This window comes from Pseudorca crassidens, chromosome 11 (assembly GCF_039906515.1).
Source record: "Pseudorca crassidens isolate mPseCra1 chromosome 11, mPseCra1.hap1, whole genome shotgun sequence".
NCBI lineage: Eukaryota > Metazoa > Chordata > Mammalia > Artiodactyla > Delphinidae > Pseudorca > Pseudorca crassidens.
In genome coordinates this window covers 75913463-75936666 of record NC_090306.1, presented here as the reverse complement: position 1 = coordinate 75936666, position 23204 = coordinate 75913463, and the positions used below count along the sequence as shown (strand labels likewise).

The window sequence follows — 23204 nt, the reverse complement described above, 5'->3', positions numbered from 1 at the left end:
TCTATTAAGAAACCTGTCCTTTCTAGGATTCACCGCTTAAGGCTGTGCAGATGCTGTGGGTAAATCTCATAATGGATACTCTCGCTTCCCTGGCTCTGGCAACTGAACCCCCCACTGAGTCTCTCCTGCTTCGGAAACCTTATGGTAGAAATAAGCCTCTCATCTCACGCACAATGATGAAGAATATTTTGGGTCATGCATTCTATCAGCTTGTAGTAGTCTTCACACTCTTGTTTGCTGGTAAGAATTTAATGCCTGATAAAGTTTCAGTTGTTTCTGTTCCAAGCTAATATCCCAGATGGTTTTAATGTTACAAATTTTTCAAGAACAGAAGTTATTTTCTTTCTGACTCCCCATTTATCTTTAATTTCTTCTGTTGATCAGTGGATCCTTAGTACATTTTGAGAGGCAGTGTGATAGATTGGGGCAGTAGGGGGAGTAAAAAGAGTCCTAATTTCTTGTCCTTGGCTTTACCAGTAACTTAGATATGTGATCCTGAACATGTCACCATAGTTTTGGGGGCTTCCGTTTCCCCCTGTATAAAATAAAAGAGGGTTGTACTATAGATTCCCAGGTCCCTTCCAGCTCTTTCTGTGCTGCCGTTTGTGAGAGCCAAGAAAGGTCTGACTAGGTTTTATTGCATACTTCCTTGAAATGTTAAATTATTTTGTATGATAATTACAAAATGGTAATTTCTCATTCTTTCAGGAGAAAAGTTTTTCGATATTGATAGTGGAAGAAATGCTCCTTTGCATGCTCCTCCATCGGAACATTATACTATTGTTTTTAATACCTTTGTACTGATGCAACTTTTCAACGAAATAAATGCTCGGAAAATTCATGGTGAAAGAAATGTGTTTGAAGGAATCTTTAATAATGCCATCTTCTGCACAATTGTTTTAGGCACATTTGTGGTACAGGTGGGTAATTGTAAACGATAGTTTCAAATATGATTATTATGTGGAGATCTTAGGTGAACAGGTGGCTTGTTCCAGAAATTACTTGACTGCAATGTGTGGGCCTTCTGTGTATTGCCTTGATGACATCAAAAGAACTCGAGTGAAAATTTGCCCCATCCTGAAATTCTACATGTGAATGAGTACATTAAACTAATACTACTTTAATTGCACTACTGGTTCTGTGGCTGTGATACTTCACACTCACTGTGATTCTGATTATTCTACATTGTTATTATGAAAACTGTTGTAATTTTTATATTATTCAAGGTCAGTCTTATAGTCAACCACTTTTTAGTCCAGCTAGAGTGATCCCTTAATTGCTTCTAGCAACTAATAGTAGTTGTATTTGTACAGTTGAGTTCATTATTAAAAAATAAAAGGTTTTGAGATGCATATTTTAAAATCCATGTGATTCTGAATGGTCTCATCCAGACTTGGTATGTGCCAGCTTTCCATTTTGTAATATTGTCAAAACAAGGTAGAAGAGGAGTGGGAGAATGGGTGTGAGAAGTGGGGTTGAGATGAAATAGAAAGGACCGAATTTTCCCATTTTTATAAAGGTCATTCTAAGGACAAAACTAAGCATCACTTTACATATGGTAAATTTTATATAATTATATACTGTACCTATGTTTTTATATCATCTTGGATTCTATGGTACTCCTCTCTGTAAATGGTTGTTAATAGCAGAATCTGGAATCAAAGCAGGTAAGTGAACGGTGCTTGATCACACCAGGAGGTCAGTAAACACAGTAAGGTTTAAACTTAAAAGGTGAGCTTTTAAGGATGATGCTAGTTTCAAAATGAAGATCTAAGAATTTTGAAGTTTATTTAGTCTATACCTTGTGTACTGTGGATACCAAAACCAAAACCCTAGACTTAATTATTTCTGTGCAGACTGTTTCTGTTTTAGCTTTCAGCTTCTATAAACTTTAGGGGAAGTGTTGCTTACTTGTTGTGTAGTTTCTGGAAGTATTTTATAAAAAAATCATTGTTCATGACACGCTAAAATTTTAGTTTTTACTTACTATTAAAGTTAGGTTTATTTTATCTGTTTTTAATATATGGGGATTGCAAAAATGTAACTGCCTGTCTGTCTATCAAGCAAGTCTGATAAAACTTAGTTCCTCACATAGGTTGATATACCCAAAACAGTTGATGTAGGGTATCATTCTTCAATGCCTTCGTGCTACTCAAAGTGTGGTCTGTGGACCAGCTACTGGTCTGTTCATTACAAGTCCACAATGAGATAAGGAGCATGGGCCAGAGTATAAGTCAACAACTTCACTAAATAAATTTATTCTTGATTATTCCTCTAGATAATAATTGTGCAGTTTGGTGGAAAACCTTTCAGTTGTTCAGAACTTTCAATAGAACAGTGGCTATGGTCAATATTCCTAGGAATGGGAACGTTACTCTGGGGCCAGGTAAAAAAATCTCATCATTTTTTGTTCAAACCTACAGTGATTTTTTAAAAAAAATTTCTAGTGTGTATATTCTTTAATCAGTTCTATAACTTGATTCTAAGTAGTTTTCATTCTGTTTTTTAGAACAAGTTTTACAACTGTTACTAAGTTGATGCATTTAAAACTGGTTAGAATGCTAACATCTGTATCTTTTGCTCTATGACCTACTTTTGCATTTTCAGATTTAATATTTTAATAAAAATATTATATACTTTAGACTTTTTATCATTTTGTTATGTAATTTAATAAAAATGTAGCATTGGAAAAATCTTGAGTTTCAGTTGATGTGAAGAATGTTTCTATAAAAATACTGGTATCTGGAAAAATAGGCCACAAAATGACATTTTAGATTATTTGGATCAAATGGCTTCAACAGTGTATGTATAAAATACAATGCCTGAAAAATTAGATATCCTTAACTTCACTATGGATAGCTGACTTGCAGATATATGTCATTATTTTTTTAAAGATAGGTGGTAACGGTGTGTGTGCTGTTCATTTTAAATCCATTACCATCACTATAAAACTGATAGAAAATCTGTACCAACATTTTCATAAATGAAAACCAGCCTATGTTATGGTGTGTAACTGGTGTGAGCTAATTTACTGTCATTTTGCAAGTCAGTCAGACTGAATATTCAGATTGTACTTAACCTTAACTCAGTCTTTATGTGCCTTTTATCTCACCTTTTTCTTAATTGTGTTTCTAGGTTCTGAGCTTTCTCTTCTTACTCATTATAAAGCCTCTTTCATTGAGATCTTCTTTTAAGCAGGATCCGTACTGGGCCCACAGTTTTTTTTTTATTATTATTACCGTTCTAGTTACTTCATAATGTTCCCTCACAGGCAAAACCGAACCCTACAACCTCCCCCCAAATCTGGCTAATTTCAGGAAGAGGAGATTCAGTACAGTGTACACGCCTAACAGGCATCAGTTACTGTCCTTGGTTGACGTCGTCTATTGATTTTAAGTGTGCGATGGTAGAAAGCACTGATTTTGTTGGTCAGGAAAGCTAGGGTCTTAGTCACTCCATGAACAAGTCACTTCCAGTGTCTCTGAACCTGTTTCATCTCTAAAATGAGTTGGTTGGACTAGAAGTTCTCTGAGCAGTTCTGATTCTGACTGCATGCCTGTTTCTCCCAGCTTCCTTAAGGAATGGCTGTGAACACCTATAAGTTAATACATATTGGTATTTTGGTATTTTTTATTGTCTTCTCGGGCATCTGTTCTTGTTTCGTGTCATTCTCAATCAGTATTAATCCAATTTTAAATAGTTGTACTTTATGAAAATAAATACATTGAATAAACAAGAGCTATTTTCAGCTCAGCCTTGAAGATTTTCTGAATTTTGGTATGTTTTTTCTCATTGAATTCTTAAAGCACTAATGAAATGTAAACTTCTTTTGCATCATATCAGATCACCTATTTTCATTTTTTTTGAAATAAATATCATTAATGTGAGTTTAAGGAAATACGTATATATCAAAGCATGGTTATATAATTTACTGTCTTGAATGTCCTAAATAAAATATGAAAATGTAATCAGGTTATTTCCATTCAGGAAAACTTTTTAGCCTTCAAACTTAAATCTTTTGTGTAGCTAAGAGAAGGATATTTTTTGTTCTGAGAAAGAAAGCCTCTGATGGACAGGATCTCATTGCTTCATTGGTAAAGATAGTTGGCTGTCCTTGCAACTTTCCATACCTTTTTTGTATTAAAGTTGATCGGTTTAATTGTAGTTTGATATGATTTGTTTCTGAGTTCTTTCCCCTGTGTTGTAGCTTATTTCAACAATTCCAACTAGCCGTTTAAAATTCCTAAAAGAAGCTGGTCATGGAACACAAAAGGAAGAAATACCTGAGGAGGAGTTAGCAGAGGACGTGGAAGAGATTGATCACGCTGAGCGGGAGTTACGGCGTGGCCAGATCTTGTGGTTTAGAGGTCTGAACAGAATCCAAACGCAGGTATGGGTCTGGTGGAGAGGTAGGAGAGACGATGGGAACGGGACCCCAGGGCTTTCGGGCCTGGGGAGGAGGTTTGAATGTGCTCCTTTGCTTCCTTTCCAGCCTCCCCAACCCACAAAACTTATTCTTTTGAAAAATAGTACTGGTGCCTGGAATGGGTGAAAGTTTTAACTGACCATGAAAGAATGTGTCTATATGCCCCAAGCTCCTTTTTTCCTAGCTTTTTCCCCCCACTTCATCTCCAAATGCTACTCTTGCCTATTTATCTGCTCTGTAAAAAGTGCCTTTTTCTTTACTTTTTATATGTTGATAGATGGAATGGTCCTTTCTCTTGTTCTCTCTCTCTCTTGCTGAGCAAGCTGTCACAATCTCTGATTCCTTGCAGATGGATGTAGTGAATGCTTTCCAGAGTGGAAGTTCCATTCAGGGGGCTCTAAGGCGGCAACCCTCCATCGCCAGCCAGCATCATGATGTAACAAATATTTCTACCCCTACACATGTAGTGTTTTCCTCTTCTACTGCTTCTACTACTGTGGGGTGTGAGTGTGTGTTCCTAAGTGCATGAAATTAACATTTCCTACTTCACACAACCTAACGTTTCTCATTTTCTCCTTAATGTTTAAATTCATTGTTCAGGCTTTTCATAAAGCTTTCTTTTCGTAAAGTGGATTGAGACCTCAAAGTGTTGTCGTTGTGATTGTTTTATTTCTTAGAGGGTTAGATAACAGGTGGAACAATTGCAACCAAAGATCAGACATGAAATCTGTGAGCTTGTCTCTATTCTAACTCTGATAGTTAATATGGGGAATAAAATTGTAGCTTAGAATTTGTGAAACGACTATAAATTTTTGAGTATATGCCTTTAAACATGTTCCATACTGCATGATTCCCAAAAGCATGTGATTTGAAACTGATGTAACAGAACCAAGAAATTGCATTCTTAAAGCTAAAAATGAACTTAAGCATTCTGACTTGTATCTTGTTCAGTTTGTAAAGTAAGTTAGTACCCTGAAGAAAAGTTCTGAGCATATAGCCAGGTGTTTGCCTTCTTAGCTTGGACTTTGTGGCCTTGCTGTGAATTTTTAATTTATTTTGTTTTGTTTTGAGAGTGCATCCCTGTATAAGCTTCAAAGTTCTTTGGTATGTATGTGGGTTTTTTCATTTATATAATCAATTTAATTTAGAATTGTTTCCTAGATAAGAAAATGTTCTATTAAGTTTTCCAAAGAAGTAGGGAAAGTGCATTTCTTTTAATTTTTTTTCAGTTTTGTTTTTTTTTTTTAAGTTTACTCATTTCTCACACCACTGCCCACCTCCCACCTCTTACAGTAACCAGTTTGTTTTTTGTATCTATGAGCTTGGTTTGGGTTTCACTTTTTTTTAGATTCCACATATAAGAGAGATCATATGGTATTTGTCTTTCTCTGTCTGACTTACTTCACTCAGGATAATAATGCCTTCAAGGTTCATCTGTGTTTTCACAAATATCAAGATTTCCTTTTCTATGGTTAAATAATGTTCCTCTGTTTGTGTTTGTGTGTGTGTGTGTGTGTGTGTGTATACACCATATGTATCCATTCATCAGTGGACACTTAGGTTGTTTCTGTTTCATTCTATCAGATGTGAGGTAATATCTCATTGTGGGTTTTGATTTTGCATTTCCCTGATGATTAGTGATATTGAGCATCTTCTCATTTACCTATTGGCCATTTGTAGATAGTTTTTAGAAAAATGTCTGTTTGGATCTTTTGACCGTATTTTAATTGGATTGTTTGGTTTTCTTGCTATCGAGTTGTACAGGTTTTTTGTATATTTTGGATATTGGCCCTATATCAGATATATGATTTGCTAATATTTTCTCCCATTCTGTAGGTTGCCTTTTCATTTTGTTCATAGTTTTCTCTAATGTGTAGAAGCTTTTTAGTTTGATGTAATCTCACTTGTTTAATTTTGCTTTTCTTGCTTTTGGTGTCAGATTCAAAAAATCATCATCCTATGTCAAGGAGCTTACTTACCATCTATGTTTTTTTCCTAGGAGTTTTATGGTTTCAGGTCTAACGTTAAAGTCTTTATAATCAATTCTGAGTTCATTTTTGTGTAGTGTGAGATAATAGTGGTACGGTTTCATTCTTTTGCACGTGGCTGTCCAATTTTCCTAACACCATCTATTGAAGAGACTGTCTTTCCCCATTGTATATTCTTGACTCTTTTATTGTCAATTAATTGACCATATGTGCATGGGTTTATTTCTAGGGTCTCTGTTCTGTTCCGTGGATCTATATGTCCATTTTTATGCAAACTCATACCAGTACCATACAGTTTTAATTACTATATCTTTGTAATATAGTTGAAATCAGGGAGCCTCCAGCTTTGTTTCTGTTTCTCAAGATTGCCTTGACTATTTGGGTCTTCTGTGGTTCCATACAAATTTTAGGATTGTTTGTTCTATTTCTGTGAAAAATGCCATTGGAATTTTGATAGGGATTTCATTGAATCTGTGTTGCTTTGGGTAATGTGGGCATTTTAGCAATATGAATTCTTCCAATCTGTGAACATGGAGTATCTTTTCATTTATTTGTGTCATCTTTAGTTTCTTTCATTAATGTCTTGTAGTTTTCGATATACAGGTCTTTCACCTCCTTGGTTAAATTTATTCTTAGATATTTTATTATTTTTTTGATACAGTTGTAAATGAGATTTTTTTTTCTTTAATTAATTTATTTTTGGCTGCACTGGGTCTTCGTTGCTGCGCATGGGCTTTTCTCTAGTTGCAGTGAGCGGGGGCTACTTTTCCTTGCGGTGCACTGGCTTCTCATTGCGGTGGCTTCTCGTTGCGGAGCTTGACCTCTAGGCCTGTGGGCTTCAGTTGTTGTGGCACGTGGGCTCAGTAGTTGTGGCTTGTGGGCTCTAGAGCGCAGGCTCAGTAGTTGTGGCACACGGGCTTAGTTGTTCCTCAGCATGTGGGATCTTCCCAGCCCAGAGCTTGAACCTGTGTCCCCTGCACTGGCAGGCAGATTCTTAACCACTGTGCCACCAGGGAAGTCTGGGATCGTTTTCTTAATTTCCCTTTCAAATAGGTTATTAGTGTAAAGAAATATAACAGATTTTTGCATATTGATTTTGTATCTTGCAACTTTATTGAATTCGTTTATTAGTTCTGACAGTTTTTTGATGGAGTGTTTAGGGTTTTCTATATATAATATCTGCAGACAGTGACAGGTTTATGTCTTCCTTTCCAATTTGGATGCCTTTTGTTTCTTTTTCTTGCCTAATTGCTCTAGTTAAGACTTCCAGTACTATATTGAGTAAAAGTGACAAGAGTGAACATCCTTGTCTTGTTCCTGACCTTAGAGGAAAAGCTTTCAGCTTTTTGCTGTTAGGTATGATGTTAGCTCTGGGTTTGTCCCTTCATTATGTTGAGGTATGTTCCCTCTGTACCTGTTTTGTTAAGAGCTTTTATCATAAATGGATGTTGAATTTTATCAAGTGCTTTTCTGCATCTGTTGAAAGATGATCATGTGATTTATACTGATTAATTATTATAAGTCATAATTTTCATTAATTGACTAGAATGACAGATTTTCTTTCAGGTTTTTAGTAAATGACTTAGTAAAAGGATTTTAGTAAACTCTCCAGAAGTCTTATAACCTATATCGTTCTTACTCTGAATTAGTGTCTTGAGTCCATGGTGGATTCTTAGTATATTAGAGGCATTAAAGATACAAACCCACCCATTCCTCATGCCTACCCTTGAAGTCAGCTAAGATACCTGATTTGGCCAGAAACCTATCTTTTCCATTTGGTCTTTAGCCAATTAAGGACTAGAGGAACATTGGGAAGCTGGGGAGAGGATGAATTGAGGGGAGAAAACAATGCTGTTTATGCAGAGCCTATCTGTTCACTCTTTGCTTAAGTAATTTTCATTTGTTATTTTTGACAGTGTTGCAAAACAGGCAGAACAGGAACTATCCCCATTTTATAGGTGTGAAAACTGACTTGGAGTTTAAATAACTTGTCCATGGCTAATAAGCAGAGGCAACATGATGTAGAGCAAAGAGCAGAGAAGTGCTGTAAAGACAAACTGACCCTGTAACATTTAGACAGGATGTTAAATTTACATACGTGGACAGATAGGAATCTTCCTTTTAGAAATTACTGTGGTACTACCTACCTGAATGAAATGGTGTATGCAAATTGCCTGGCCTTACTCCTGGGATGGCTGATGTCAGTTGCATGCCTCCCTCCTATGGATTTCACATTATTCCTGGTTTTCGAGGACATATTACCACTCATCCCTTCATCTCCTACTATTAATGTTCATTTAGCTGTATTTCATGAACAGTGGAAGGCCTACTATATGCCAAGGCTGCTAGAACCTCCAGATCTTGTCATCTAGTAAGGGAAGCAAACAAGGAGTTGGGGATTTCTACATGGTGATGAAACAGAGAATATTATAACAGGGTCCTTAACCCACCCTGAGAAGTCAGGAAAAATTACCGAAAGGAAATGATTCCCAAGCTGACCTGACAGAATTTGTCGACTGGGGAAAGCAGACCTCAACTGATGTAGTTTGATACTAAAGGAGTAATGGAAAGTAAGGAGTTGATGGGGCTAGAATGGAAAGTAAACATCTGTTTATATCCCACAAGAAGGAGCCAAACTGAGACTTAATCCCTCCCCTCAAAACTTTAAATTTGAAAAATTTCAAACTGGCAGACAAGTTGAAAGATTAATATATGAATAATCTTCACCTGGATTTACCACTTCCTAATATTTTATGATGTCTACTTTATATAATATTAATATATACTTTTTTTGAGCCATTTGAAAGTAAGTAGCAGATATCATAAATGCCATCTCTAAATACTTCACTATGTGCTCTCCTATATAATCATACTGTATAATCACATCCAAGAAATCTGTCTTTGATACCATTTTATCTAATATACAGTCCATATTCAGATTTCTCCAGTTGCCCCCAAAATGTCCTTTATAGCTTTTTTGATCCAGGATCGAAGGAAAGACATTCAATAACATGTGTTTATGACTCTTCAGTTTCCTTTAACCTGGATCCATTTTCTCTACCTTTAATTTTCGTAACATTGACTTTTTTAAAAAATCGAGGCAAATTGTCTTATAAAGTGTCCTGCATTCTGGATTTGGTTGTTTTCTCTTGATTAGCTTTATGCTAAACTTTTTTTGACAAGTTTATCTCCTAGGTGGTATATATTCTGTTTATTTTTACTTCAGAAAATTTTAAGTAATTGACTTCTTTCACTTGGAGTGGTATCACATGACCTTAGGTGTATCATATTTATTGTATTTCTCTGTATAATTGTATTCCAGGCTTTATATTAAATATCAAATCAAGCACAAACTCTGAAGACATAGCCACCCACACCTGCTTCAGGTGATGTGCTCTGTGCTCTTTTCTGATGCACAACTATATATGAAACCTGTGAGTTGCTGGGCACATATAGTGAGGGTAATGGTGTTAATACATTTAATGAAAGGTTAAATTCCTCACTGGTTTCCTGTCCTAATATAAAATAATCTTAGAAATATCTGTGTTTGTCAGACTTCTTTGACTCTTTTTTTTTTAAGCTTTTTTTTTTTACTGAAGTATAGTTAATTTACAATGTTGTGTTAACTTCAAGTGTACAGCAAAGTGATTCAGTTATACATATATGTATTCTTTTTCAGATTCCTTTCCATTATAGGTTAGTATAAGATATTGAATAGGGTTCCCTGTGGTATACAGTAGGTCCTCATGGTTTTCTGTTTTATATATAGCAGTGTGTATATGTTAATCCCAAACTCCTAATTTGTCCCTCCCCCTCCCCCACTATCCTCAAAGACTCATCTGGAGTCTTTACTGTGCTAAATGAAGAAATTATAATCCATTTCAACTTTGTCATATACTAGGCTTGTAACATCTCTGGAGAGGGCATCTTTTTTTCCTCACTTATTAGTCAGATCTTCTAAAAATCTGAAGAGGAAACTTTCTATAGTTTTTCTTTATAAAGTGTATCCTTCTAATATCAGTCTTCACGGTTAGTAAATTCTTTTGCTAAATCAATAGTTACGCCTTCCTGGAAAGGAGAAATTGAGAGAAAATTTGGACTTCCAGATAAATGATTGGCAAACCATAGCCTATGGGCCATATCTGGCCTGTTGCCTGTTTTTAATTGGAACATAGCCATGCTCATTCATTTAATTACTGTCTGGTAGTTTTACACTACAAAGGCAGAGTTGAGTAGCTGCATCAGGGACCGTATGGCTCACTAAACCTAAAATACTTGCTATTTGGCCCTTTACAGAAAATGTTTTCCAACCCCATTCCAGGTAATTAACATTATATATTACACAGGTGAGTCTCACTTTGAGAAAATTTGATATGCAAGTACACAGCTTTGAAAAGCAACCTCAAATTTTACTCCCTGTTGCACAGTATCTTTTACTTTACCATTGAAATTCTTTATGGTGCACATAATAAAGGTAGTGATGAATACAAATTTCAGAAATGGGCAGTCTGTTGTAGAAGGTAAGATATATCAGCTACTGATTAAGTAGCCTCATAGTTTAAAGCCATCTCCTTACATACGATGTTTTGGGCAGTAATATTTTCTACTATCAAAAGTTAGGATTATATTTAAGAAAATGGGTGGTTTAGCAGGGTACATGATCTTAATTTGATTTGTTACTTAAAGTTTAATGTAATGCTTACATATTCAGTTTCCTAAAATTACTTTATGATCATAATAATCATTTCAATTTTTTGTTTGCCATATATGCCTCATTCATGCCTCTGATTTTTTTCCTCAATAATTTACTGTTTAAAAAATTTTCTTGACATAGGGATTGTTGAATTTTTCTTAATTCTTACAATTTTAGGAGCTATAGTTTTGTGCATAGTAGGTCTTAATAGCTATTAAAAGAATTGAGTTAAAAGACTAGGTAAACAATAAGGGTTGGATTGTCAAAGATGGGTAATCATTTTCTGCTTAAACTGATTTCTTTGTGGTATTAAAATAGTTTTCTGTCTACCTACAGTATAATGCACACAGTTGGCACTTTTTAATTACTCAGAATTACTACAGTACTGTGAGAATTTTACCTATAGAAGGTAACAGAGATGAGGGCAAGTATAAACTAGGTCAGTGTCACGCCTTAGATCGAGAGTGCTTTCTTATTTATGAGTAGAAAGTAAAGCAAATCTGGCTCAGTGGCCCCTAGTTACTCTAGATGTTATTGTGTGTGCCTAATGTGAGAACTGTTTATTGAAAATTGTATTGCTTTGCAGCATTTCTAAGCTGTCCTTGTAATGTGCTGACCTAAATCTTAGGAAGTATCTTATTCTACTGAAGTTACTTGTAAAGCTGATGTCCATATGTTCTCTTCTTTTATTGACTTGAAAGAACCTGGAGTTGGGAGTACAGAAAGCTTGGTTCTAAGACATTCTGGCACTAATTTGTAGTGACCCAGCAAGGCAGCCACCTGTCCTTAGTTGCTCAGTTTCATTATTTGTAGTGGTTGAAATAACCTATCTCGAATATCCTTTCAAGCTTCGATGTTCTAGGGTAACTTAATACATTTTGTTAGATAGGAAAAAAAATCTTAGCAAAATTGGAAAGCTTTGGTAAAAAGGAATCTAATTTCACCTGCCACAGGTGTGAGTGTAATTGTTTATACAAATATACTCACTGCACTCACCTGCTTATAACTCTTTACACTGCCCCTCCTAGAGCTTTGCCCACTCCCAAATCTCTAACTTAAACCCATACCTTTCTTCTGAGCTCTGGATATTTTCACTTGGATGTTCTGCAGCTCCCCAAATTTAACATGTTTCAAAAATTGATTTTTATTTTCCCCTTGATTCTTCACTACTCCCTTCTACCCAGACTGGTCAAAACAAAACATCTCAACTGCTTCTCTAGCTCCATTAGCAATACCAGCAACCAAGTCAAATAAGCAACAACTTGAGAGTCATCTTGAGCAGCTCTCATCACTAACCAGACTTGCTGGCTGGTCCTCCAGTTTGTATTCTCTATGCCTACTGGCCACTGACAGCAGTGAACATAGGAGTGCAGGAATCGCTCCAAGATCTTGATTTCAGTTCCTTTGGACAAATTCTTAGAAGTGGGGATCTGGAATAGTCAGACTCATACAAGCAGAGTAGAATGGTGGTTACCAGGGGCTAGAGGGAGGGGGAATTGGGAGATGTTGGTCAAAGGGTACAACATTTCAGTTATACAAGATGAATAAGTTCTGGAGATCTAACGTATAACATGGTGACTACAGGTAACAATACTATACTGTATTGTATACTTGAAATTTGCTAGGAGGGTACAATCCCAAGTGTTCTCAACACACACAAATGATAACTGTGTGAGGTAGTGGATATGTTAATTAACTTGATTGTAATGATTATTTCATAGTGTAGATGTATATCAAATAGTCTTGTATGCCTTAAATATATACAGTAAAAAGTAGGCATAAACTGCTACATTTTCAAAAAAATAAATTCAAATATCCCTGTGAAGAAATTAATTTTTTCAATGCCATTGTCTTATGAGGTGAATTTAGTGACTTATAAGATGACTTTAGTGATCTTTTTTTTGGAATATCAGTATCAGTTACTTCTGTTAACTATGAGTAAATGATGTCTTCATTGCTAAACAGGATTCATTAGAAAGCAAAGGCAAACACTATTTGAATTGATGTATACTAGATGCTCAGCTATTTGGATTTTGTCTTTTTTTTTTTTTAAACTATTTACAACACTGGGTTAATGAGACCTAACGTCAGTATGTGCAGGAATGTATTTGAGTCAATTATTTGTTAACCTCTCTTCATCCATACAGCAGACTTCTGAGAAGGAAGGTGAATTGTTGAGCTATATATTTAAGGGTGAAAACGCTAGAAGACTTTGTGTCTTCTCCTCGGGAAATTTTTCACAGAAGGATCCCAGAGGGCTTTTTGTTTTGTTTTAAATCTGTTCTTTCCAATGAAGTTTAGTATGTAAATTTATTTGTTTTATTATTATAGAGAAAAACACTAACACTTGACTGACAAATGGCATATACTCAAATATTTATAGCTGTTTAATGGCATTTTATAGATATTTATTTGGGTTTTGTCTTTTTATTTTTTAATTAAGGGCATAGTGGGGTAGATGTGAGTTCATTGTGACATTCAGCTTATATTTGCTTGGCTTTTTCATAGTCGGTGACACCCTAATTCCTAGCATGATTAATAGTAACCCTCTGTGCTTGACTTTGTTTAACTTATTTGAATTGTTTTCAAAAATTATAATTTTTTTCATTTAAAAAATTAGCTAAAGCTGTGTATGGTTAATTTTATGTTTGTTTTGTTTGATTTTGTTTTTTTAGGGAAAAAAATCCTATAAAATGGCTATTAAATTCTTAGCCAGTGACAATGAGATTTTCTTAGTATTACTTTGAATTCTACACCTCTTAATTCTTAGAGTATGTGGTTTTGTTGGTCTGTAGTGTCCTACTAAAATATTCATTTTTTTTTACAGTGTATTGCAAGTTCCACTGCATTACATGCAAATATGATTCACTCATACCTAGCTGTTTGTGGATTCAAACTCATAAATGAACCATTTTTAAATTAAGCTAATGACGTACTGATAATCTTTCTGTGTTTTCTGATGTTTACAGATTCGAGTGGTGAATGCATTTCGTAGTTCTTTATATGAAGGGTTAGAAAAACCGGAATCAAGAAGTTCAATTCACAACTTTATGACACATCCTGAGTTTAGGATAGAAGATTCAGAGCCTCATATCCCCCTTATTGATGACACTGATGCTGAAGATGATGCTCCTACAAAACGTAACTCCAGTCCTCCACCCTCTCCTAACAAAAATAACAATGCTGTTGACAGCGGGATTTACCTTACAATAGAAATGAACAAGTCTGCTACCTCTTCATCCCCAGGAAGCCCACTACATAGTTTGGAAACATCACTCTGATTGTAAGCTGAATGTTAACACACTAGCTAGCTGCATTGTAAAGAAACAAATTGAAACTGGGTCTTTTCACATATTGTGACGGACAAGATAGTATTCTTGTCTTTGGACTTCAACAGAAGACACACTTGTACGAATGTAGATTTATTTTTTTAAAAAAAAAAAAAGCAAAGCTTTCTGCCAGACTGAGGGTGCTTTTTGGGGGGTGGGAGAAATGAACTGACAGAAACAGTAACTCAGCTTAAGTTGACCTGTGGATCATCAGTAGAACCTAAGAATGGTCCTGAACAGTGTATTAGCAAAGCTTTAGTTTATCTCAATCCTTGATGGGAGAGAGGGAGGAGTAAAGCTGGGCAAGCAAGCAAAGAGCCCTGGATCATTGAATTGATGCTTTAATTTCTGCTGTTGGCTGTTAATAATTTGGATTATTTATGTTTATAAATGATACAGATCTGTTTACAAGGTTTGTAGATACTTTTTTTGTTCCTGTTCATAGATGGGAAGCTTCCTTATAACTGATGCAGAGAAAAATTAGTCCTTCAAATACTGCTGTATTTTCAGGAAAAAAAGGGGGGGGTGTTTCTATTGAAACTGTACTAAATTTTTGCCTACAATTTACCTTGTTAAATATTGTAGATAAATTGCTAATACTAATAGCCAAATAGATAACACTAATGCTTTGTTTAAAAAAACAAAAAACAAACAAAACAAAACAAAAAAACATGAGCAGTGGTGTTCTAATGAAGTTATGGCATCTGTCCTAATTAGTTTCTTAAATACATTTACTACTTAATGGTTTTGAAACAACTGTTTAATTTTTAAAATTTTTGAAAACTTGCTAATAACCTTTGTTCAGAATTTAGTAGATTGTTTAATGCAGGACATCAACTACATAATGAAAGATGCTTGAAATGCTTTTGTTATTTCAGGCAAATCAAATTAAATCAAACTATCAAACTACAAGAGAACTTTAGTCCTTTTTGTTTTTGTCTAAACATGTTAGTTCAGTGATGTCTTGGTGAGCTGTGAGTGAACTGTATTGATTTTTCTAATAAATCCTTAGAAACCTTCATATAGCATGAGGGCTGTTGGCATTTTGAAAAAGGTTAATAAGTAGAAGCATACATGTTTTCCTTTTGTTTTTGAAACTTGTTTGTAAACATAAATAAATATGCCCTTTTATTAAATAAATACACAGCGATGTTTTTTTAAAAAGAAATTTCAGCTTCTTTACTCAATTCTACATATATGGTGCATCGGTCTGTTCTCTTTAACCACAATTGGAATAAATTTCAAGATGGTAACAGCCCCATGAAGTACCCCCTTTAATTCCTTGGTGGCAGGTCTAACAGAACCAAATTAAGGAAATCATTGCAGTTTGACATGTTCCTCATAGAGTTTAGTTTGCCTAAAATAGTCTCACAGTTTAAAAAAAATAATGACCACCATTGTCTTTGATACATTTGTTTTCATTCTTAAGTGGCCAAATAACAAATTAGGTAAAATGAGATTATGTGAAAAGGTGGGAAAGGTCCTAAAAATATACATATTTAGATGTAATAATTAACCATATGCTGGAATGCCCATCTGTAAGCCAGTTGGAGTCTTTAAGTCTTTTTTTCTTTTGTCTACCTTCTCCCCCTTTTTGCCTCTTGTCTTTACCTTTTAGGAACTGGCATTGTGTTAGGGCCCAGATTGCATCAGATATACAATCCTCAGGCTGACATAAAGTTTACGAGGACTACTACAACATCTGAGAGTGCTGACCCAGCAAAGAAACATTTAGTTGATGGTGCTTGATATTTTTGGTGGGTGGGGGAGAATCTTTTTCTCTCCATCAGTCCTTTGCAGTTAGCCTCTGCAAGACTTAGAAGAACATTGGCTCTGTCAGCATTTGTAACTGTACATTATTCATCAGGTATTTATAGCAAATCATACTGTAAAAAGAGGTAGCATGATATGCTGGAAAGCATACGAGGCTAGGAGTCAGGACCTGGTTTCTAGTCTTGATTTTGCCATTAACGTGCTGCATGACCTTGGGGAAATCATTTACCCTAAATGAGGGTGGTGGACTAGACTATCTTGAAGAACCCTTTCAGCTCTAAAAATTTACCCTATCAACTGGAGAGCCTACAAGGCATAGGGAATAGAGAAAAGGGAAATGTTTTCAGTTTTCTTTTTTATTTTGGTTATGCTTAAATATGAATGTAATTACCAAAAGATTTAGAAATGCATGTGCTTTGGAGGATTTGTATTGAGCTTTTACAGTATTCATTTTTCAACTCAAGGCAATGGCTTTTTACACCAACTCTAATCCATAAATGGGTCTTATTGACATCCATGAAGTAGTAGCAAGACATGCTTAGTGTGTATTTCTCTCTTTGAGACACTGTAATTTCTACCAGAAATTTCCAGAGCATTATGTAAGTGGAAAAAAATGCAAACAAGCTGTTAAAGATCTTGGATCCCATTATATAGTATGTATAGCTGAAATCAGCATCTGTAATTCAATCACGTTTTCTCTTTTATCCTCTAACCAAAAAATTGTTTAATTTTGCATCCCAAATGTTTTTAATCTTTGTATATTTTTTAAAAATCTTTTTCTCCTCATCATTGCCTTTTTTGTGGTTGTAAATAGACTTACTTGCACTTTGAAGATGAGTTACTCCTTGTCATCTTATAAATATGTGATATGGTAATTTTCATAACAGATGTCAGTTTTGAACCAAGAAATGGTGATTTGTTTATAAGCAAAAAAAAAAAAACTGGCTTCATTTCTGTGAAATTGCTCTTTGAAAATTTCTTTTTACACGTGTAAGCCAACTGAGATACCGTGATGGTGTTGATTTCTTTCAATGATGCTTACCATCTATTTTAGCCACTGAGCCTTTTATTATTTGTCTATTTGTAAAGTTTATTTGTCTTAACTCATTTAATAAATATACTGTTTATCTGTTTCTGAATGGGGACTGAACTTTTTGAATATTTAAATTGATTTGAACATCATATTTGGGAATTCTTTTTTTCTACTTGAAATTTTAAAGACCTAATTGATGAAAATTCTGTAATGTACTTGAAATGTTATGGCTGTGTTCTAATATGCATGATCTTGCCCCTAGAATGAAAGTGGGTGTATTGTCCCTACTCTCCTACCCACTGTCTTCAATCTTTGTAGCACAAGAGATAATTTTTGCAGTCCAGGGGAGAATAATGTTTGGGTTTTAAGAAAGATTAGTTTTTCACATTAAATGTAAGACCTTATTTTTTCATTAACTAATGCAAAGTTGTCAATAGCAATTATCTGAACGTTAGGGTAACAAAATTAATCAAATTGCCCTCAGCTGGTTTTTATAATAAATTATTAACATAAGTTAGCAACTTTGTTGAAATACTGAGAAAACTTTAAATGATTATTAATACCATATTTTTCCATCAGTAAAAATTATTGAGTTAATCATATACTCAGTTAATGAGTATATACAAGTACCATATTTATGACATGAGAGTTGTTTTCTACTGTCAAGTTCGATTGTATATATGTATTATGTATTAGGATTGAATTTTGAATTAAGTCCCTTTGTAAAATTAACTGAATAAGAAAGGGAAGTTTCTGTAAGTTTCTGCTTATTGACATTTTTTCTTCCCTGTGTCTTTAGAGAGCTCCTGTCATGTTACAGCTGCCTTTGTTCTTTTAACGTACTCCACTCTTAAGACTCTGACGTCCAAACCCCATATCAACCTGTATCTTTTTAAATTAGTGTTGCACTCATTTGTAGACCAAAAAAACCTTTTAATAGCATAATTATACCACTGAACTAAAAACAATCTTTGAAAGATCCTTGAAAACTTGTCTTTATTTTAGAATAAGCATTATAAAAATACCATAAAGAATGTTTGATGCTGTAATGGGAGTCATGGTTGTATTCCTGTACTTCTCTTATCAGTACATGTCAAAAAGGACATGATCTTTATCCTTATAATGTAACTTCCTTTCAATAGATAGATGATTTTGTCTCTTAAACTCTCGATAGCTTATTTTTGTACTTTCTGTCTTAACTACTTCTTTAACATTTTCCCTGTTTGTTAGAAAAATACTTCAGCTTGCAGACAAATATACTAAATGTAGGCATGTTTAATCTCTATTCTCTGAATTCAGTGTCATTATTGAACATGATAATATTAATGGTTCCAAAGTAGGAAATTAAAGGAAGATATATGAATATGTGTTTATACGGTATCAGTCTTTGCACAACTTTCTTAACCAGCACTGTGTCCTAGGAAAACTAGTTTCCAAATCAGTACTACCCAAATCTGGGTGGGGTGTTCAATGCGGTAAGTTCCCTAAGAATTCTCTTAATTAAATCAGAGTTACAAGGACCACATAACTTCCGAATTACGTTTTAGATAATTAAATACAGACACTCTCTCCTTACCTGTTAAAAGGAATCTTGTCATATCATAAGTTAATATCTATGGAGTACCTGATACATGCTGAGCACTCTATGTGGATCATGTAAATATTGCTAACAACCCTCTGTACTGCTGCTGCCATTTTACATAGGCAGAGACTGAAGCTTAGAGAGTTTAAGTAACTTGCTCTTGGTCGCATGGTGAGCTGGAATTTACATCAAGGCTGACCTTCTCAAGAACCCCAAGCTGGTAGCTATTGGTTTTTACTGCAGTACTAGCATCTTGTTAACCTGAGTCAGGGCCCAGTGCCTAAAAAGCTTAAATTTTAAGTGTTCCTTTGTTGTTCTTTTCTGACATCAAATGCGTCAGAGATGATCTTAAAGATTCTTCATAACCTTCCTGGGTTATGAAGAGACTGAGGCAAAGAATCACCGATTAAGATGTATAATCCATGCTTTCCTTATAATCAGACCTCCTCTAGCTGAAGAGTGAAAGATAAACTAAGTCGTTGTTTTTTTTTTTTTTTTTTTTTTTTTGGCCGTACCCCACAGCATGTGAGATCTTAGTTCCCTGACCAGGGATCGAACCCGTGTCCCCTGCGGTGGATGTGCGGAGTCTTAACCACTGGACCTCCAGGGAAATCCCAGAACGGTGTTTTTAATAGCATATTTTGGTTAGAAGTTTTCGTTATTCAATACTTTTAAGATAGGTATGTTTATTCAAAGTTTCGTAGTGTTTTTTTTTTACTTGAGAAAATTAAATTTTATTGACGCCAAGGATACTTAGGCCACATCACCAAAAAAAATTTATGGCAATATCAGTAGTGCCTTTTAAATTAAATGACAAATTGTAAGTGTTCAACAACTTATGGTCCCTTTTTCTTGACATATATGATTAAGGATATATCTTTTTATCAAAATGTAAAATACCATCTGACAGAAGTAACAATTATTCTGTTGGCTTTATACATTAAATTAAATCACTGTACTTTAAAAAGTAAATATTTTCCTATTTTTCTTGTGCTAGATCTATATTTATAATATTCAAAAATTGCATAATTCAAAAACTGTAAGTGGATATAACAAAACTGATTTTGAACAGAAAACAATGTTTCTTAAATTTTTTCCAAACATTTCTTAAAAATTCAAATGGCAATAACTCTTTTCTAATCATAATTGTAAAGTTAGGCTATCTGAAAACCTACTGTTACAATTTCTTGTTAGACACATAGTTAGACTTTGTATGTGAAAGGAGTTATATGTATATGCATGGAGTGCTCTTTACAAAAAGGAAGGAATTTTTATAAGGTTGATGCATTTTGAACGAGTATGTATTAATGTTAATAGCCAGAGTTATTCATTTGACAAACCTGTCAGGTTCAGAAGATACCAAATGAGCAGGAAAAAGTTTCATAATATTAGTCTAAAAAGTCAATGCTTTATTTCCTAAATAATTTGTAATGAAAATTTATCACACTAAAGAGATAATAACATTTTGCTTGAAATTTGTGAAACTAAAGAATAGGGTGTTTTATATTTCTTGAAGAATTATTTGGTCCTCCAGCTGTATTTCCCTTGGTGAAAATTCTTAATGTTTTAATATTTAGCCTAAGGGAGTAACCCTATTGCACATTATACTTTAATAATTTTTTAAATAAGAAAATTAACAGCCATTATTTCACTACTGTTTTAATACCACTTTATATTAATGTTTATGGTTTGTGAATAGCCAGCCTCCCCGTCTGTAAAAATAAGATGCTTGCTGATTTTTATAATCTTTAAGGTAATATTTTATAATTTTTATTATAATTATTTAATTAATAATATTAATAAATATTATTTATAATTATTAATATTTTATAATCTTTAAGGTAATAATATTTTTAGGCTCTTGTAAGGCTGCTTTTGAAATCATAAGTATTTAGTCTGAGGCATACCTTAGTGAGTAGCTTGAGACAAATGCAAAAATATTTAAAACGTGAACTCAGGGACACCTGTTATCCGAGGTTAGAAATTTAAATTTAGGCTGTTTTTGATTTATCTAGGATTCTAAATCTTTTAACCATAAGCCTGCTCTTTCAGTTGGCTTCAAATCCTCCAGGAAGGGTAGTCTGTAGTATCTAAAATCTTTCACTTTCTCACTGTTACAGACTTGGGATGGGAAGTAGGTCTCAACGACTGAAGTGTGGTGGTGGAGAGAGTGAATTGTGACGGTGAAGCCACACCACATTTCCTGAGTCCAGGACTCAACTGCTTAAGAACACTACGCTAGTGTCTGTCTCCCCTTTCCTGGTCCCCAAAATGTCTGACTGATAACTGCTTTCCTGCCCTTTATCTACATCTCCTGCTTACCATTTATTCATTCACTCAACAGATATTTGGTACCTGTCATGGGAAATTCATACGGTTCTAGACTTGGGAAAACCAAGCAAGGTCCTTCCTGTGCGGGAGTTTAAGTTGTAGTGGGTGGGAGAGACAGACCTATATGAGGTGGTAACAAATGATGCTGTTACATAGTGTGGTCAGGGAACCCTCTCAAGTGAGGTGACATTTGAGCAGAGACCTGAAGGAACTGAAACAGCCAACTTCTTGGTTGTCTGGAAGAGCCTTCCAGCGAGAGGTTCCAGTAGCTGGTGCTTGGCAACTTTGAGGAACCAGTGGTTCCTTGGCAACTTTGAGGAACCAAAGTGGTTCCTTGGCAACTTTGAGGAACCAAAGTGGAGTGAACCAGTGGGAGAGTGGCAGGATATAGGCTGAGAGATGCAATGGGGGGCTTGCCTATAAGCCTTGGCAAGAACTTTGGCTCTTAGGCTGACTGAGATGGGAAGCCAGTGGAGGTTTTTGAGCAGAGCGGCAGAGTGTGACCTTTGAAAGGATCATTGGCTGTTCAACACAGAGCGAGAAGTTGGAAGTTAGAAAACCAGTTAGGAAGCTGTTGCCTTTTTCAGATGCATTCCATTCCAGCTTAGCTTTTTCTGCTGCTTTTGTAGCCCCAAAGCTTTCTTCTAGAAACTTCAAGCTACTAAAGAGTCTTGTGGACCCTTTATTTCTTTATATGTTTTACTTTTATGCTCCATCTAGATGACATAAGGCTGGCGTCATTTTTAGTCAACTCGCAGAACCTAGGTACTTTCCTCATTTGCTTTAGCCTATATGCAGTTTCCCAAATGAATCACAGTACTACGTTTTTACTTGGTGTTGTTCAGCAACATGGTCCCAAATAGAAGATGGTAATTTTTCAGTTCAGTCTCTAAGACTATAAGTGCACCTTCTGCAAACTATCCTTTTTTCTTTTCTTTTTTTTTTTTTTTTTTTTTTTTGCTTTGTAAAAGCTCTTTACACCTGCTAATTTTATTTTTTATACCAAGTCTGGCTGTTGGTATACTGATTCTTTCATCATCTCCCGGCTAATTTTCCTGGCTCCATCCTAATGAAGGTACTGCAGTTGGCTGCCTCACTCCTGCTCCATCATTGACTAAGATGGCTTTGCCTCCTTGGCCTTTCACACCTTGGTTCCTAATCCTGAGCCACCTCTACTTACTTCTTGTCCTCAGCTTCAGAGTATACTCACAGTCTTGCTGGTCACCACAGTTCACACTCATTTCCTGGTTTTCCTCACTGATGCTCAAACCAACCTTTAATTTGTCCCTTATTCTTTTAAGGGTCATTCCTCATTGTATTTATTCCAAACCTTTTACATTTTTCTCAGGACAAGGATTCAAGATGTGGTTTGTCTGACTAGAACGTACCTTTCCCATTCTACCTTTCACTGTCAACTAAACCTATATTTTTTTCACACATTTTAGCAGACATCTGCCTCACCTTATATTTCTATTACTGGTTTTTGGTCCAAAGAACATGATTTTACATCTGTCTATATTAAACTGTTGCTTTAGTCCATTCATGCCACTTTGACTCCTAATTTTATCATCTACTTTATTCTTAACCCTTCTCAACTTAATGCTGCCCAAGACAAGTGATTAGCTTTCCTTCTACTCCTTTATGGAAACCACTGTTTCACAACAAAACTGAAAGACCTAAGACAGATCTGCCAATAACCCTTTGCCTTACTTTTCAAAACCACTACCAGGTTGATATCAATGCCCTTTTAATCCAGTCACTCAACCAATTAGGGATCACCTAATTAAATGTTCTGTCATCCTACATGCAAATAGCCATCAGATCCAAAAGTAGATGTCTTGTTGAAATACTGTCAACTACGTTTCCTGTTTTGCTACAAATACTTCTTCCTTGGTTTCAAGTACTTTTGTCAGTTTCTTGATTTTCAGTTATTACCCTTGTCTATTCCCTCTTTGCCTTAAGCCCACACACTTAGGTTTCTTAACTGTATTGTCCACATCCCTGTCCTCTTTTCTTTCCCATCATCAATCTATCCAACACATAACCCAA

The 23204-nt window shown here is 35.1% G+C and overlaps 1 protein-coding gene across 3 annotated transcripts in view; it reads left to right on the top strand.

Annotated features, from left to right (window-relative positions):
- The window catches only part of ATP2B1 (ATPase plasma membrane Ca2+ transporting 1), a 131724-nt gene extending 114376 nt beyond the window's left edge, over nucleotides 1-17348 (top strand). The window contains exons 17-22 of one of the 3 annotated variants that reach the window (XM_067697517.1): nucleotides 27-240; nucleotides 709-920; nucleotides 2279-2386; nucleotides 4208-4390; nucleotides 4776-4862; nucleotides 14077-17348. In XM_067697517.1, coding sequence (XP_067553618.1) covers nucleotides 27-240; nucleotides 709-920; nucleotides 2279-2386; nucleotides 4208-4390; nucleotides 4776-4862; nucleotides 14077-14388 — 1116 coding nt within the window. In that variant the 3' untranslated portion in view covers nucleotides 14389-17348. Of the gene's footprint in view, nucleotides 1-26; nucleotides 241-708; nucleotides 921-2278; nucleotides 2387-4207; nucleotides 4391-4775; nucleotides 4928-14076 lie in introns of all 3 variants that reach the window. The other 2 variants (XM_067697519.1, XM_067697518.1) reach the window with 2 other exon arrangements.
- Nucleotides 17349-23204: the final 5856 nt, after the last annotated feature.